The 18,594-nt window shown below is 44.7% G+C and overlaps 1 protein-coding gene across 1 annotated transcript in view; it reads right to left on the reverse strand.

Annotated features, from left to right (window-relative positions):
• The window catches only part of SNX19 (sorting nexin 19), a 57,211-nt gene that overhangs the window by 31,623 nt on the left and 6,994 nt on the right, over positions 1 to 18,594 (reverse strand). The window contains exons 5-8 of the mRNA XM_034421980.3: positions 15,898 to 16,028; positions 14,344 to 14,431; positions 13,503 to 13,680; positions 6,741 to 6,870 (exon numbers count right to left, since the gene is read on the reverse strand). Coding sequence (XP_034277871.2) covers positions 6,741 to 6,870; positions 13,503 to 13,680; positions 14,344 to 14,431; positions 15,898 to 16,028 — 527 coding nt within the window. The remainder of the gene's footprint in view (positions 1 to 6,740; positions 6,871 to 13,502; positions 13,681 to 14,343; positions 14,432 to 15,897; positions 16,029 to 18,594) is intronic.

Raw genomic sequence — 18,594 nt, forward strand, 5'->3', positions numbered from 1 at the left:
ATCCTATCCTATCCTATCCTATCCTATCCTATCCTATCCTACCCTACCCTACCCTACCCTACTCTACTCTACTCTGACAGTTAGAACAATTAATCAGCGGAACAACTTGCCTCCAGAAGTTGTGAATGCTCCAACACTGGAAGTTTTTAAGAAGATGTTGGATAACCATTTGTCTGAAGTGGTGTAGGGTTTCCTGCCTAAGCAGGGAGTTGGACCAGAAGACTTCCAAGATCCCTTCCAACTCTGTTATTCTATGGTGCAGAACAAGGGCTAACTTCTAGGGTGGACTTTCTCTATGCCAATGGGGGTTTTAATATTCGAGATATAAAGAACTGGCTCTTTACAATTCCTTTCTGGCTAGGAGTTTTTACAAGAAGCTGCTCCAACTCTCTCACTGTGCCTGAGGCGCGAGCCGATTGCAACTTATTGCTATAAATCTGTTTCCTTCTATTCTTCAGCAGTCTTTTGAGTGAGAAGATCCAGGGCAGCACTCTCTCTCTCTCTCAAAATCTGACATTATTGCCAGGGGACCCTGAATTCGAGGTTCTTGTTTTTTTACAGCCATAAAAGAAGAGTAGCAGCAATAATTAGGGCTACTACAATGTGGCCAAATAACTCAAGCCAAGATGCTCGGTGCTTGTTGAGTTATGACACTTTCCAGGGGAAAAGAAAGATGTTGCTTCAGTTAAGATCTAGGCCTGCACTATAAAACCCACCGTGCCAAAAGGAAAACTGAGTTCAAGTCCTGGCAACGTCATAGCCGGAGTATTATCTTGGAAGAAGCACAGAAGTGCTTTAACTTCTTCCACAAAGGTCTTTTTGCCTTAACAATCTAGTCTTTAGAATGGAATAGAGCTGGAAGGGATCTGGGAGGTCTTCTAATCCAGCCACTTGGTCAAGCAGGAGAACCGATACCATTTCAGATAAGTGACTGTCTAGCGTCTCTTCTTAAAAACCTCCAGTAATGGAGCGCCCACGATTTCTGGTGGCAAGCTGTTCCACTGGTTAATTGTCCTCACTATTAGGAAGTTCCTCCTTAATTCCAGGTTGCTTCTCTCTTTGATTAGTTTCCAACCACTGTTTCTTGTCCTGCCTTCTGGTGCTTTGGAGAATAATTTAATCCCCCTCTTCTTTGTGGCAGACGCTCAAATACTGGAATTCTACTATCATGTCACCCGTAATTCTTCTTTTCTTTAGACTAGCCCAGGGGTCTGCAACCTGCGGCTCCGGAGCCGCATATGCATCTTTCACTCCTCTGCTGCGGCTCCCTGTCGCTCAAAATATGCGTCACAACCGCCAATGTGCGACACCCGCCGACACGCGATTTATTGAGCTTTTCAACCCCCGGTAGGCCAACCATGGATAAATCCAAGAAAAGTTTCAGAAGAAAAACAGAACGTTTAATTCAACTACATACGCTAGTTTTGTGGACACTCAAGAAATAGCCAGGACACGGGAAGGGTTTTGTGGCTCCCAGTGTTTTCTTTTCTGTGGGAAACGGGTCCAAATGGTTCTTTGGAGTGTTTAAGGTTGCAGACCCCTGAATTAGCCAAACCAAAAATCGGCAGCTGTTCTTCATATGTTTTAGTCTCCAGGTCTTTTTTTTTTTTTTAATTTGATTTATATGCCGCCCTTCTCCGGAGACTCAGAGCAGCTTACAATGCGTTAAGCAATAGCCTTCATACTTTTGTATATTTTATACAAAGTCAGCTTATTGCCCCCACAAACTGGGTCCTCAATTTACCTACCTTAGAAAGGATGGAAGGCTGAGTCAACCTTGAGCCTGGCGAGATTCAACTTACTTTAATTGCAGACAGCTGGTGTTAAATTACAGTGTCTTGGAGCTATCCAGGCTCCTAAGGTCTTTGATCATCTTAGTTGATCTTCTCTAAACTTTTTCCATGGTCTCAACATCCTTTTGGTAGTATGGTGACCAAAATACATACTAATTATTCCAGGTGTGGTCTTACTAGGGTTTTGTAAAACAGCACTAATATTTCACGTGATCTTGATTCTACGCCTCTGTTTATACAACCCAGAATCGTATTAGCTTCTCTGGCTGTTGCTGCACACTGCTGGCTCATATTCAAATAATCATCCACTAGGACAGCGGTCACCAACTGGTGGTCCGTGAGAAAATTTTTATGGTCCACAGAAAAATTATTTGCATTTTTATTTTTTTAAAAAAATTGATTTATATGTCGCCCTTCTCCGGAGACTCAGGGCGGCTTACAATGCATTAAGCAATAGCCTTCATCCTTTTGTATATTTATACAAAGTCAGCTTATTGCCCCCACAAACGGGGTCCTCAATTTCCCTACCTTAGAAAGGATGGAAGGCTGAGTCAACCTTGAGCCTGGTAAGATTCAAACCAGCAGTAATTGCAGACAGCTTGCGTTAATCACAATGCTATCAGTCTGCTGAGCCACCAGGCTGACATATTTTAAAAATATTGCACAAAATCAGGGGTCCTCAAACTATGCCCCCTGGGCCGGATATGTGCAATGAACGTTTGTGTTGCTGCAGAGAGTCAACATCAGCAGAGATTTAATGCTTCCCTGCTGCTTTCTGCCCTACCACCTTCTTGCCCTATAGCAGTGTTTCTCAACCTTGGTAGCTTGAAGATGGGTGGACTTCAACTCCCAGAATCCTCCAGCCAGCAGCGCTGGCTGGGGGATTCTGGGAATTGAAGTCCACCCATCTTCAAGCTTCCAAGGTTGAGAAACACTGCCCTATAGGGATTCTGGGTTTATAAGTACTCCTCGACTTATCACACGGTTCATTCATTCGCTTATGACCATATTCGCAATTACATCCATTGCAGCATCCCCATGATCACGTGATTTAAAATTCAGCTGCTTGTCACCTGACTCGTATTAATGAAATGACGGTGGCAGTGTCCCGGGGTCACATGACCCCTCTTGAGGGACCTTCTGATGAGCAAAGTCAAGGGGGAAGCCAGATTCTCTTAACAACTGTGTCAAGAAAGGCCGTCAAAAGGGGCCAAACCCACTTAACAAATGCCTTGCTTAGCGACGGAAATCTTACGCTACCCTGGATCCGCAAAGACAAAGTGAGTGAGGATTTCTACTTCCCTGGATCCACAATTAGAATAGAATAGAATAACAAAGTTGGAAGGGACTTTGGAGGTCTTCTAGTCCAACCCCCTGCTTAGGCAGGAAAACCTACACCACTTCAGACAAATGGTTGTCCAATTTCTTCTTAAAAACTTCCAGTGTTGGAGCATTCACAACTTCTGGAGGCAAGTAGTTCCGCTGGTTAATTGTTCTAACTGTCAGGAAATTTCTCCTTAGTTCTAGGTTGCTTCTCTCCTTGATTAGTTTCCATCCATTGCTTCTTGTCCTGCCCTCAGGTGCTTTGGAGAGTAGCTTGACCTCTTCTTTGTGGCAACTCCTGAGATATTGGAACACTACTATCATGTCACCTCTAGTCCTTCTTTTCATTCAACTAGGCATAACAAATTCCAGCAGAAGAGAAGGAGACATCTCTGTGTGTGTGTGAGAGAGAGAGAGACTTTGGAGTCTTAGTAGACGATCACTTGAATATGAGCCAGGAATGTGCAGTAGCAGCCAAAAAAGCTAATACATGGTTGTATGAACAGAGGCATAGAATCAAGATCACGTGAAGTATTAGTACCACTTTATAAAACCCCTAGTAAGACCACACCTGGAATACTGCAACCAAGTTTGGTCCCCATGCTACAAAAAAGTTGTTGAGATTTTGGAAAAAGTTCAGAGAAGAGCAGCTAAGATGATCAAAGGCCTGGAGATTAAAACATATGAAGAACGGCTGCAGAATTTGGGTCTGGCTAGTCTAGAGAAAAGAAGGACTAGGGGCGACATGATAGCCGTATTCCAGCATTTGAGGGGCTGCCACAATGAAGAGGAGGGTCAAATTATTCTCCAAAGCGCCAGAGGGCAGAACAAGAAACAATGGTTGGGAACTGATCAAAGGGAGAAGCAACCTGGAGTTAGAGAGAAACTTCCTAACAGTGAAGACAATTAACAAGTGCAACAGCTTACCTTCAGAAGTTGTGGGCGCTTCATCAATGGAGGTTTTTAAGGAGAGACTGGACAGTCATTTATCTGAAATGCTACAGGGTTTCCTGCTTGAGTAGGGGGCTGGACTAGAAGACATCCAAGGTCCCTTCCAAGTCTATTCTATTCTATATACTAGGACGGGACATTAAGCCCTTCCATTTTGCACACTACTTCCTCTGATCTTGTGATCTGCAACAGCTGAACCCGGACCAAAATCCCAGGTCCCAAAACTACCATTTTAGTCTTAAGCTGCAACACTGTACGGGAAATGTTTGCAAGTCAGCTCGGTTGGGACTCGCTTCCACGTCATTCCCCCTCTCTTCAAAGACGCATACATCTTTATCAGCGCTGCCCCAGGGCTGGTGACAGTCCAGCATTTGAGTGAGATATGACATTCCCCTGAAATGTCCTCGTGCCTCTAAGCATCTTCCCCTTCAAGGGTATCGGCTTCCCGCTTGTTCGCTCCATTTTTAAAAGCTCATTTTCGGAAGCGCGCTCATTCTTCCTGACCTGCTTATCTTTAAAAAGAAAATCAGCAGGCTTGTACCTATTAGCATTCCCTTGACCTCAACATTTTTTGGCAACCTTTGCTTCAAATAGCTCAAATAAGCTAGACTGTGAATATGATGTCCTTCGTACCCCAGACAGCTGTCCTTCGGGACTGCCGGGTATAAGGGAAAGGAGGGGTGGGGTGGGGGAGATAAACAGACCACCAGCAAAAATTCAACATTCACATCGCCGCCGAGATAGTCATTTAATAAACACAAACTTCTGTTAAGTATATTTAAGGACATTTCAGTGGGTGATGTTCATTCAGAATTTAGAATAACAGAGTTGGAAGGGATCTTGGAGGTCTTCTAGTCCAACCCCCTGCTTAGGCAGGAAACCTTACACCACTTCAGACAAATGGTTATCTAACATCTTCTTAAAAACTTCTAGCGTTGGAACATCCACAACTTCTGGAGGCAAGTTGTTCCACTGATTAATTGTTCTGTTGGGAAATTTCTTCTTAGTTCTAGGTTGCTTCTCTCCTTGATTAGTTTCCACCCACTGCTTCTTGTCTGACCCATAGGTACTTTGGAGAATTAGCTTGACTCCCTCTTCTTTGTGGTAGCCCCTGAGATATTGGAACACTGCTATCATGTCTCCCCTAGTCCTTCTTTTCATTAAACTAGACATACCCAGTTCCTGCAACCCAGTTCTTCATATGTTTTAGCCTCCAGTCCCCTAATCATCTTTGTTGCTCTTCTCTGCACTCTTTCTAGAGTCTCCACATCTTTTTTACATTGTGGCAACCAAAACTGAATCAAATATTCCAAGTGTGGCCTTACCAAGGCCTTATAAAGTGGTATTAACACTTCACATGATCTTGATTCTATCCCTCTGTTTATGCAGCCTAGAACTGTGTTGGCTTTTTTGGCAGCTGCTGCACACGGCTGGCTCATATTTAAATGGTTGTCCACTAGGACTCCAAGATCCCTCTCACAGTTACTACTATTGAGCAAGGTACCACATATACTGTACCTGTGCATTTTGTTTTTCTTGCTTAAATATAGAACCTTACTTTTTTCACAATTGAATTTCATTTTGTTAGATAGAGCCCAATGTTCAAGTCTGTCAAAATCCTTCTGTATTTTAAGCCTGGAGTGTTGGCTATTCCTGCCAGCTTGGTGTCATCTGTAAATTTGATGAATTCCCCATCTATCCCCTCGTCCAAGTCATTGATGAAGATGTTGAAGAGTACTGGGCCTAAAACAGAGCCTTGGAATACTCCACTACATACTTCCCTCCATGTAGATGTAGATTGTGGAGTGTTTTGGGCCCTCGGTTACAACTTCTTTTAGGAACAAGAAAGAATCCGAAGATCGTTGAAAGACCATCTCTGGAAAACCTCCAAACACTTATTATTTGGGAAGGCAGGTGATAATTTACGAAAACGACTTTTCCGGTTGAGTCTTCCAATTTCTGGAATCAACTCAAAAGCACGGTTTGTGTTGTGGCTCCATTACCTGAGCCTGTGTCATCGGCAGGAGAGGACTCCGAGAGTGAAGGAGAGGAGTTGGCAAGGCCTCCCTCTCCAGGACCCTCCTCTCTGGCAATGCCTTCGGTGTCCGCCGAAGGGCAAGAGATAGGGCCGGGGCCAAGCACGTCCACGCAGCCACAGGTGGACAGTGATGAGAGTAATGAGTCTTGGCTGGATCCACGCCAGCGTCGCAGAGATAAGCACGCGCAACAGAAGAAAAGGCGTGCCCGAGATTAGGCTGAGTCACTGGACCACACCCCACAGGATATAAAAGGGAGCGTGGTGGCCAGTCAAACCTTGTGACGAACAAAGCTGAAAGCTTCCACACCATTCTGCATTGTCGGATTTTTTGCTATAGACTTTGCTGGATTATCTCTGGACTTGATTGACTCCGTAATTATTGAGCTGTTTCTTTTGATGTACCAGGAGTGGGGAGAAGTTATCTCTCCTCTTCGTAAATAATAAACTCTTGGCAGGCAGCCACTAGGTTGTTGCCAAGTTCCATTATCTTAAGGAAAAGAATTTTGCCGGCTGGTTTGGTCTTTAACTATTGAACGTCTGTTGGTGTGTGTGTGTGCGTGTGGTTGGGGACAGAACAGTTTGATTGATACTCATAGCAAGAGCAAGAACCAAGTTCCAGTTGTGTAAAATCTTACCTTTGGATCAATGTCCCAAAGAGCAGGTGTAGGATCTTCTGCATGTTCTCTGACCACAGCCAACTCCACTGGTCTACCATGATCAGACAAAGAAGGTCCAGAACGACATCTGCCAGCAAAGTCTCTGGTCCTGCAAACATAAGAAGATTTTACACCAGGTCTTCAACTTCGCTATTGTCCATACATGTAAGAGCACCTTCATGTTCTTCCTAACTCTAGTTGAGATACTAGAGATCGCATCACCATGAAAAGTATATGCACTTAACCATCAAATCTGGTGTACTAGTGAAGGTATTAGGCTAGAAACCGGGAGACTGTGAATTTTAGTCCTGCTTTGGGCATCAAAGCCGCCTGGGTGATTTCGGCCCAATTATCAGGAGGCCGTGAATTCTAGTCTCACCTTAGGCACAAAAGCAGGCTGGATGACTCAGGGCCAATCACAGGAAACTCGTGAGTTCTAGTTTAAGGCAAGAAAGCTGGCTGGTGACTTTGGACCAATCACCAGGAGACTGTGAGTTCTAGTCCCACCTTAGGCACAAAAGCAGGCTGGGTAACTTTGTGTCAATCACTAGGAGAGTGTGAATTCTAGTTCTGCCTTAGACATGAAAGCCACATGGGTGACTTGGAACCAATCACCAGGAGACTGTGAGTTCTAGTCCCACCTTGGGCACAAAAGCAGACTGGGTAACTTTGTATCAATCACCAGGAGAGTGTGAATTCTAGTTCTGCATTAGGCATGAAAGCCACATGGGTGACTTTGGATCAATCACTAGGAGACTGTGAGTTCTAGTCCCACCTTAGGCACAAAAGCAGGCTGGGTAACTTTATGTCAATCACCAGGAGAGTGTGAATTCTAGTTCTGCCTTAGGCTTGAAAGCTACATGGGTGACTTTGAACCAATCACCAGGAGATAAGTGAATTCTAGTCCTACCTTGGGCATAAAAGCAGGCTGGGTGGCTTTGAGCCAGTCCCTCTCTCTCTCTCATCCCAAACCATCTCGCAAAGTTGTTGTTGTGGGGAAGGTTGGAGGAGGAAGGAGTGTTAGGCGTATTCACCACCTTGAGTTATTTATAAAAATCATACAGGCGGGATTTTAAAAGTCTAAAAATAGCTTTTTATCCCTCCTTAAAGACGCGCCAACTCTTCTTGTCTTATTCCAGATTAGGCCACGAGTTTACCATAGGATTACTGTTCCTTCTTAAAGGCAGTAAAACAAATCAAGTCAGCAAGCAAGGGAGAAACGGATAATCAAGCAGTTCTTTGCAGAACAAAAAAAACCCAAAACAGTTTTTTTGTTGTTGTTGTTCTGCAAAAAAGGAACCAGTGATGATGGAAACATGGGAAAAGATTTGGGTTAGAAATGTTAAGTTTACGCAAGCACAAAATTTGAGAGAGAATTTTTATAAAATGTTTTATAGATGGCACTTAGATCCTAAAAAATTATCATGTATGCACTCGAATTTGCAAGCTAAATGTTGGAGATGTGAATGTAATGATGCAACCTATTATCATATATGGTGGACCTGTAAGAAAATCAAGGCATTTTGGATAAAAATTTGGTGGGTGATGCAGAATATTCTGAAAAGAAGGTTGAAATTTACTCCTCAATTGTTCCTACTGGGTATAACTACGGACTGTACAGTATCAGAGACTAAAATGATTTTGAATTTAATATCAGCAGCTAGGCTGTTGGTAGCGCAATATTGGAAGAAGGACTCTTTGCCTACTATTGAAGAGTGGATACTGAAAGTAACGAACTTAGCAGAAATGGCAAAAATCTCAGCGTACCTGAAGGACTATACACAAGAAAGATACGTATCGGAATGGAGAAGATGGATTGATTATATTCAAAATAAGTATCAGACAAGAAAATATCAAATAGCTTATGAATGAACGTTAAGTATTAGAAGTACTATGTTATCTATAGTGGAGTTAAGGTTTCAGGGAGGGATCTAGTAGTCTGAGGATAAGTAGGTTAATCTAGTTTATGATTGTTAAATGAAATACTTTGTATTTTGCTCTGGGAATTCTGGGGGGGGAGGGGAGGATGAGGGGAGGGAAAGGGTGGGGGGAACATGGGGGGGAGGAAGAAAATTCTTGTTTTTTTGTAAAACTTTTCAACAACAACAACAACAACAACAAAACAGTAAGGAGATTCCAGACAGCAGACCTCATTCAGCCTTACAAACATAGCTTTTTTCCCCCTGATTGTGCTAGTATTGTAGCCGCCACGATGATCATGGCTTAATGACCGTATCAGGAAAAGCTGAGATAGAGGTCATTAAGCAAGGTGATCTCACATGAGCCCCTCACGTTAATGATCATCGGAATCTGTGACTGCAATGGCCAGGCTCCATTCCAGTTGCAACTTGAGAATTACCTGTAGCCAACCTTGGCTGATCTCAGAACTGAGCAGCTTCGGCTTTAATCATTACTTAGATGCGGGAACCATCTAAGAACTGCGGCGCACTGCAATGTGAGAAGCCACAGGCATTCAGGAGATCAGGAAGCGCCTGCTTTGATTTCCAGGCCAGCTATAAAGAGATGCTGCCTCATCTCTACGGATGACGTCCCAAGCTAATTCTTACCCAACCTGTCCAAGCAACCTCAGCTTTCGTGCCTCTTTACCTTTCCCCAGCCTGTAAACCAGTGGTGAAATCCAAATTTTTTAACTACCGGTTCTGTGGGCGTGGCTTGGTGGGCATGGTAGGGGAAGGATACTGCAAAATCTCCATTTCCATCCCACTCCAAGGGAAGGATACTGCAAAATCTCCATTCCCACCCCACTCCAGGGGAAGGATACTGCAAAATCTCCATTTCCACTGCACTCCAGGGAAAGGATACTGCAAAATTTCCATTTCCACCTCACTCCAGGGGAAAGATACTGCAAAATCTCAATTTCCACCCCACTCCAGAGGAAGGATACTGCAAAATCTCCATTTCTACTCCACTCCAGGGGAAGGATACTGCAAAATCTCCATTTCCACCTCACTCCAGGGGAAAGATACTGCAAAATCTCCATTCCCACCCCACTCCAGGGGAAGGATACTGCAAAATCTCCATTCCCACCCCACTCCAGGGGAAGGATACTGCAAAATCTCCATTCCCACCCCACTCCAGAGGAAGGATACTGCAAAATCTCCATTTCCACCTCACTCCAGGGGAAGGATACTGCAAAATCTCCATTTCCACTGCACTCCAGGGAAAGGATACTGCAAAATTTCCATTTCCACCCCACTCCAGGGGAAAGATACTGCAAAATCTCCATTCCCACCCCACTCCAGGGGAAGGATACTGCAAAATCTCCATTCCCACCCCACTCCAGAGGAAGGATACTGCAAAATCTCCATTTCTACTCCACTCCAGGGGAAGGATACTGCAAAATCTCAATTTCCACCCCACTCCAGGGGAAGGATACTGCAAAATCTCCATTCCCACCCCACTCCAGGGGAAAGATACTGCAAAATCTCAATTTCCACCCCACTCCAGGGGAAGGATACTGCAAAATCTCCATTCCTACCCCACTCCAGGGGAAGGATACTGCAAAATCTCCATTTCCACTACGCTCCAGGGGAAGGATACTGCAAAACCTCCATTCCCACCCCACTCCAGGGGAAGGATACTGCAAAATCTCCATTTCCACCCCGCTCCATGGGAAGGATACTGCAAAATCTCCATTCCCACTCCACTCTGGGGCCAGTGAGAGGTGGTATTTGCCGATTATCCGAACTACCACAAATTTCCGCTCCTGGTTCTCCAGAACCTGTCAGAACCTGCTGGATTTCACCCCAGCCCGTAAACGCATTGTGCGTCACAGCTGATCGCTTTGCATCGGCAGAACTGCCTCCTAAGAAGAATTTGGTGGGTAGGGAAAAACCCTTTCATAGATTATATTGCAAGCAGGCCTTTAATTCCGTATTGCTTTAAATCCTGGGTAACTTTCGTGAGGGATTATTTCAAATTCATGCGATGCTGCTGCCACCTTGTGGCCGATTCCCCATTTGACCATGGAGACCATTTGTATTTCAAAAGCTCTCTTATTGCCTTCGTAATGGAGGACGTTTCGTGACAGAACAGGCAAAAGGCTGTCTTTTAACGAGCTGTCAATCAATCTGTATAGGTCTGTGCTGTCCCCTTCAGAGAAGTCCAATGAACTCCAAATCTCAACTAACAAATGTTCTGTTTTACACATTGGCAACAAAAATCAGAACATCAAATGCAAGCTGGGCGGATATGACCTCGTAGATGACCCTCACTCTGTCAAGGACCTAGGACCGTGATGGTGAATCTATGGCATGCATGCCACAGGTGACACGCTGAACCATATCTGTGGGCACATGCGCACGACAGCCAGCTAATTTTCGGGCCTTCCGGGCCCACCAGAAGTTGGGAAACAGGCTGCTTCTGGCCTCCGGAGGGCCTCTCGGGGGAGGCAGTTTTGCCCTCCCCAGGCTCCTAGAAAGCGTCTAGAGCTCGGGGAAGGAGAAAAACGGGCCTAATGGGCCCACCACATCATCGTGTACCAAAAGCGGGGGGAGCACGGGGCATTAAATTATGGGTGTGGGCAGTGTACACGCGAACCCCCTCCCCACACTCCCCACGCTTTTGGCACATGATGGCAAAAAGGTTAGCCATCACTGACCTAGGAGTACTCATTTCAAAGGATCTAAGCGCCAGAGCTCACCGTAACAGCATTGCCAAAAAGGCATTAAGAGTTGTTAACCAAATTTTGCGAAGCTTCTTCTCCGGTAACAATATACTGCTAACTAGGGCATACAAAACCTTTGCCAGACCAATTCTCGAATAGAGTTTGTCTGCCTGGAATCCACACTGTATATCGGATATTAATAGAATTGAACAAGTCCAGAGGTATTTCACGAGAAGAGTCCTCCATTCCTCTGCTCACAATACAATCCCTTATGCCAGCAGGCTTGAAAGTTTGAGCTTGGACAACCTAGAACTACGCCACCTACAGTCTGACCTAAGCTTAGTACACAAAATTGTCTTCTACCACGTCCTATCTATCAATGACTACTTCAGCTTCAACCACAATAATACATGGGCAAACAATAGATACAAACTGAAGGTAAACCGCTCCAAACTCGATTGTAGAAAATACAACTTCAGCAACAGAGTGGTCAATGCCTGGAATGCACTACCTGACTCCGTTGTTACATCCTCAAACCCCCACAGCTTCAACCTTAAAACTGTCAACTGTGGACCTCACCCCATTCCTAAGAGGTCCGTAAAGGGAGGGGGGATGCACCAGCGTGCCTACCGTCCCTGTCCTACTGTCCCCATTCATCTGTATTTACTTCCTTTGTTCATGTTTATGTTTATACTTATACCTGTTATCTCGTACATGTTTGACAAAATAAATAAATTAAAAATAATAATAATAAAAAGATATGGCGTTGATGAAACCATCTGGAACTGTCAGTATGTGTGCTACATTTTGACAAAATGGCTGCCACAAGGGGTTCATTCTGCCCGGTCGCAAAATGTTTACCATAGTGATGTTCAGTTTAGTTCCCCAACGGAGCGTTTTTCAGGTCTGTGAACCTGTGATTGAACAGCGTTCAATCTTCTTTAACCTCGGCCTCTAATAACACGTAGGACAGTGATGGCTACCCTTTTTGCCATCTCATGCCAAAAGCGTGGGGAGCGGGGGGGGTTTGCACGTGTGCGTGCCCACACCCATAATTCAATGCGCCCCGCCCCCACATGCATGCCAACACAACTCCCACATGCTCCCCCTGCGTTTGACATGCACAGTGGGCCCAGTAGGCCCGTTTTTCACCCTCCCCAGGCTCCAGAGGCTTTCTTGGAGCCTGGGGAGGGTGAAAAGGGCCTCTCCCCCGCCTCCCCGGAGGCCACAGCTTCAACCTTAAACCATGGACCTCACCCATTCCTAAGAGGTCCGTAAAGGGGGCGTGCATAAGTGCACCAGCGTGCCTACCGTCCCTGTCCTACTGTCCCCATTTATCTGTATTTACTTCCTTTGTTCATGTTTATGTTTATACTTATACTCTGGTGGCTCAGCAGACTAATTAACATCCACTTACATCTGCTGCCTGCAATTACTGCAAGTTCAAATCTCACCAGGCTCAAGGTTGACTCAGCCTTCCATCCTTTCTAAAGTAGGTAAAATGAGGACCCAGTTTGTGGGGGCAATAAGCTGACTTTGTATAAATATACCAAAGTATGAAGGCTATTGCTTAGCGCATTGTAAGCCGCCCTGAGTCTCCGGAGAAGGGCGGCATATAAATCAATTTTTTTTAAAAAAATAGCCTGTTTCCTGACTTCTGGTGGGACTGGAAATTAGCTGGCTAGCGCGCGCATGCGCACTGGAGCTAAACTAGGGCTCGTATGACCACAGATATGGCTCTGGGTGCCACCTGTGCCATAGGTTCGCCATCACGGATGTAGGATGTTAATGGAGGAGCTGAAATTTGCAATTTCTAACCTGGGTTGAAGCAAGGTTGGATCACGTCTACACACCAGTGGTGGTATTCAGCCGGTTCTATCTGGTTCGTGCAAACCGGTAGCGGCGGCTGCAGAAGACTCCACCCACCCGCCCGGATGTCATCGCATCCTGTTTTTGACGCTCTGTCTATGCATGGAAGGCCTGCACACTTGCATTTGCGAACCGGTAGCGAAGGTAAGTGAATACCACCCCTGCTACACACCCTATGGTGTGTAGCAGTCTATGAAGCAAACAGGAGCAGAAGGAAGCAAATTTTGGAGCCGGAGAGAATATACCAGAATTTGTGTCTTCCTCTGATGTTTGCTGCAGCACCTCTACGGGCTTTGGGTTCAAATCTGAGGGAACTTCTTCATCACCCTCTCTCTCTGGACCTTCGTTGGACATGGCCTCCAGGAACTTCTCCTGCTTCTGAATGAAGGACTCCATCCTTGCCAGGGAGAGGACTTCGGAGGCCTAGACGAAGAAGAGGATGGGAACAAAATGGAAAAAGGTTTCTTTCTGCTAACTATTGGAAGTACCATATTTTTCAGAGTATAAGACGCACCAGAGTATAAAACGCACCTTAGTTTTTGGGGAGGAAAATAAGAAAAAAGCTGATTGGTGGGTGGATCGGCCTCCCGGAATACCCCCAATCACCTGTTCCCAGAGGTGAACTTTAGCAACAGGTTCGTTGGTTGTGAGCTCCATGCCTTGCTTTTTTTTTTTTTTTTTTTGCTTTTTTTCTGCCTCTGAAAGCCTCCGAAATAGAGCTTCAGAAAAAAAGCCACTGAAGCTCTGTTTGGGGGCTTCTTTTCTGAAGCTCTGTTTGGAGGCTTTTTTTCTGAAGCTCTGTTTGGAGGCTTTTTTTCTGAAGCTCTGTTTGGGGGCCTTTTTTTCTGAAGCTCTGTTTGGGGGCTTTTTTTCTGAAGCTCTGTTTGGGGGCTTCTGTTCTGTAGCTTCTTTTCTGATGCTTTTTTCAACCTCTGAAACATCCGTTTGAGAAGCTTGGGCGGGGCTACATTCGGAGTATAAGATGCACCCAGATTTTCACCCTCTTTTTTGGGGGAAAAAGGTGCGTCTTATACTCCGAAAAATATAGTATTCCTTTGTTGTCTCTCAGGTTGAAGACAGACTTACATTCACGCCGTCCCTGAAAGAATATAAAATCTTCTCTGGTGTTCCAGCCACATTTAGCAGCTTGCCAGATGTGATTTTCAGCTTCGACCTGTGAAAAGAGAGGCAGGAAAACATAGTATTCATTCATTTAATCCAGCATTTCTCTGAGGAGCTACATCACTCCCATGGATGCATTGCTTCCAACAATTCTGTGATTATCAGCAGCTGCAAAAAAAAACTCAACGTCAATAGTTATGACATTGTCAACAAGTGAGAGAAAACACACCATGTGATGGCTTCTCCAATTCTTTCCAAACCTCTTTACCAGAAGTTGCTATAGGAGATATTTAATAATAGGTTGTGTTGAATTTATGTTTTACTGACAAAAAAATAAAGGGAGACTAGTATAGATCTATTTCAAGCTATTTAGCTCTCATCAGCTAGCCATACACTTCTGGGATTTGAACCTGGAGTACTTGCATATTAAAGGTAAAGGTTCCCCTCGTACATATGTGCTAGTCGTTCTCAACTCTAGGGGGCGGTGCTCATCTCTGTTTCATAGCTGAAGAGCCAACACTGTCCGTAGATGTCTCCATGGTCATGTGGCCGGCATGACTCAACACCAAAGGTGCACGGAATGCTGTTATCTTCCCACCAAAGGTGGTCCCTATTTTTCTACTTGCATTTTTTACGTGCTTTCGAACTGCTAGGTTGGTAGAATCTGGGACAAGTAACGGGAGCTCACCCTGTTTCGCGGCACTAGGGATTCGAACCACTGAACTGCCGACCTTTCGATCGACAAGCTCAGCATCTTAGCCGCTGAGCCACCACGTCCCTTCTACTTGCATATTAGGTGAATGTATTAACCTTGAAGTAGCCCGGGTTTGAATCCCAGAAGGGTATGACTAGCTGATGAGAGCTAAATAGATTGAAATAGATCTATACTAGTCTCCCTTTATTTCTTTGTTGGTCAATATAAATTCAACACAAAAATAGTTTGTCGCGAAAGCGAATGTGTACGAAGGCCCCTGGATTGGGGCTGAAAGGCAAAAGCAGAAGCAGTATGCTCTGTCCCATCATTGGGTAGACCAGGTTGCCCTGATTAAAAAAAAACACTTAATAATAGGTTGCAAATATGTGCCTGTTTCTCTTCTGCCCTCATGTTGTGCTTGTGAGTGCACTGGGAAGCACAGGCTGGTTGCGTACAAGGTTGTGTACAAGAATTGCTTGATCGTCAGAGGCATTTAAAAGAAAAAAAGTCTCTGCCGATCAGGCAACTCAGCTGGGATCGTCAGAGCCTTTTGAAAGCATTTTTTACAACCTCTTCACCGAAGAGGTTGTAGAAAAAATGGTTTTAAAAGGTAAAAAAAAAAAAAAATTGGCCACGCCTACCATCACATTACCCCCCCCACCAAGCCACGCCCACAGAACCGGTAGTAACAAATTTTAGATTTCACCACTGGTTTATTCCCTAAGTGAACCAATAAAGATATTCATGGCAGTTATGACTTCAGGCTGCAGAAAGGAGTAGCTACTATGGGTTTGTACATTTGAGCTCAACGGGAAGAGTCTTACTTATTGGATTTCTTTCCATCCGTTGGCTGTTTCCCATCCACTTCGGTCTCACTGAGTTCTTCTGTAGGACTCTGTGGCTCAGGTCTGGGAAATGCCGTTTTTAAGGTATCCACAATGGCGTTCATTACAATCTGCAATAAAAAGGAAATATCCACTGACATAAAAGACAATATATAAGTGGTGTGGTGGCCTAGAGGTAGAGCTCTTGTCTCACAATCAGGAGGCTGTGAGTTCGATCCTAGGTATAGGTAGGTATTTTTCTCTCTGGGCACATTGAGAATTTATCTGAACAAAACTCCACATCTGCGACAGGAAGGGCATTTGGCCAATAAAACACACTGCTAGCTCCATTCAGTTGCCAACCTCCATCCTGCAAGGGATTATGGGGTCATTAAATGATGATGATAAAAGACAATATAGGATGGTAGTCCTCAATGTACGACCACAATTGGGCCCCAAATTTGTTAATTGTTAAATTAACAAAATTGTTAAAATTCACTTTAGGCATTTTAGGTCTTTTATTGCCAGTGGTTAAGTGAATAACTGCAGTTGTTAGGACAATCTGGGTCCCCATTTTACCAACCTCAGAAGGATGGAAGGCTGAGGCAATTTTGAGCCGATCAGGATCGAACTGCTGACAGTCGGCAGAATTAGCCTGCAATACTGCATTTGAACCACTGCGCTACCATGGCATGAGCTGTTGTAAGTCGAGAACTACCTGTAGTGCTAGAGAACAGTGTTGAGAGTATCTTGGACAGGGGAGACTTCCGGTGAGGAAATGACAAACTGACGTCCTGCAGATAGCAGGAGAAATTACGGTGGAAAACGACAGACGGATGGTGGATCTGTATCACTAAATCTCTCTGGAGAAAGGAGAGATATTGAGATCGCCTATTTATATACTGGACAGCTGCTTTTTTGTTGCTATTGTTGTTTATCATTAATTGTTGTACCTTACGATTCTTGATGAATGTAACTTTTCTTTCTATGTATACTGAGAGCATATGCACCAAAGACAAATTCCTTGTGTGTCCAATCATACTTGGCCAATAAATAAATAATTCTAATTCTAATTTTTGTGGTAGTAACTGACGTTTTTGCGATCAGTTGCAAAAAAGTGGGATTCCATTAGCTGTTAACGTAGCCTTTTTATGAACTCAAGCTTCAACCAAACCTTACTTCTTAATCAATTTGGAAAGTTTTTTTCTTCTGCACTTCATTTTTTTAAAACAAATTTTATACATCTTCATATTTTTTAAATTTGTATGAGTTTTAGCTGTATAACACAGATCTAACCATAAAAGTATATTATAAAAGAGAGAGCATTCTTGATGGAGCTAAACAAGCTAGCTTACTGGAAGCATTAATAATGGGACAAAGCTCTTCTGAAGAAGCTCCTTGGATGAGAAGCGAAACGTCTTCAAAGAAAAACCAGAAAATCCAGTTGCCTCTTGAAAAAAAGCACTTTTTGGACAGCCATGATTTGGATGACTGAGAATCTCCATAGACATTAATAATGGAAGTTAACTTTAAGTATTTTGAATAAATAATACAGAAGCAGAATCTTTGAACAAAACCCTGTTGCTTGAAAATTCGAACACCATGAAAGGCAGGGCTGAAATCCAGCAGGTTCTGACAGGTTCTGGAGAACCGGTAGCGGAAATTTTGAGCAGTTCAGAAAACCAGTAGCGGAAATTTTGAGTAGTTTAGAGAACTGGCAAATACCACCTCTGGCTGGCCCCCGAGTGGGGTGGGAATGGAGATTTTGCAATATCCTTCCCCTGGAGTGGGGTGGGGTGGGAATGGAGATTTTGCAGTATCCTTCCCCTGCCACGCCCACCAAGCCACACCCACAGAACGGGTAGTAAAAAAATTTGGATTTCACCACTGATGAAAGAGGTCATCAGAAGACCAAGTGACCAGATGCCAGAACGGGCATCCTGAGAATGTTCTTACAAGAAGTTAAAGGAATCATTACAGATAGGCAATCTGCTGTCTATCACAGAATGAGATGGACTGGACAATCCTCAAATACCCACCTGATTAAGTGCTATTGGAAGAAGTGGCTTGAAGCTAGCGTATAGATTTGGTTTAATCATGTACAGCAGGGGTGTCAAACTCAATTTCACTGAGGGTTGTGTTTGACCTCGGGGGGCCCGGGGGGGCCTGGCCAACTCGACGTCACTCGAGGCTCCGTTTTCGGCCGTGATGGCCTCCTGCAGCCCTCTGCCAGCAAAAATAGACCTTGGGGATACCACGTGCGTCCAGTCCGGGCTCCAATTTCAGCTGTGATGGCCTCCTGCAGCCCTCTGCTACTGAAAACTGAACTCCCTGAGGTCTGTTTTCGCTGGCAGAATGATGCAGGAGGCCGTCGCGGCCGAAAATGGAGCCTGTGGGCCGGTCCTTCATTTTTTCCAGGGTGGCCTGTGGGCCAGATCTATGCACCCCATGAGCCAGATCCAGCTGGCGGGCCTTGAGTTTGACCTATACCCCTGATGTATAGGAATGTTGTGTCAGGCCTGGAAGCCATCTTTTGCACTGGGCCTTCAGACCTGCCAAATTTACTATTATGGGAAACTGGGAGGGGGGATTGTATGGAGCCAGGGTGATATATATCCTGTTTCCCCCAAAATAAGACATCCCCTGACAGTAAGCCCAATTGGACTTTTGAGCGCATGGCAATAAGGCCAAGTGTTT

The sequence above is a fragment of the Pantherophis guttatus genome, chromosome 9 (assembly GCF_059756535.1).
Source record: "Pantherophis guttatus breed Tessera chromosome 9, ASM5975653v1, whole genome shotgun sequence".
Taxonomy (NCBI): domain Eukaryota; kingdom Metazoa; phylum Chordata; class Lepidosauria; order Squamata; family Colubridae; genus Pantherophis; species Pantherophis guttatus.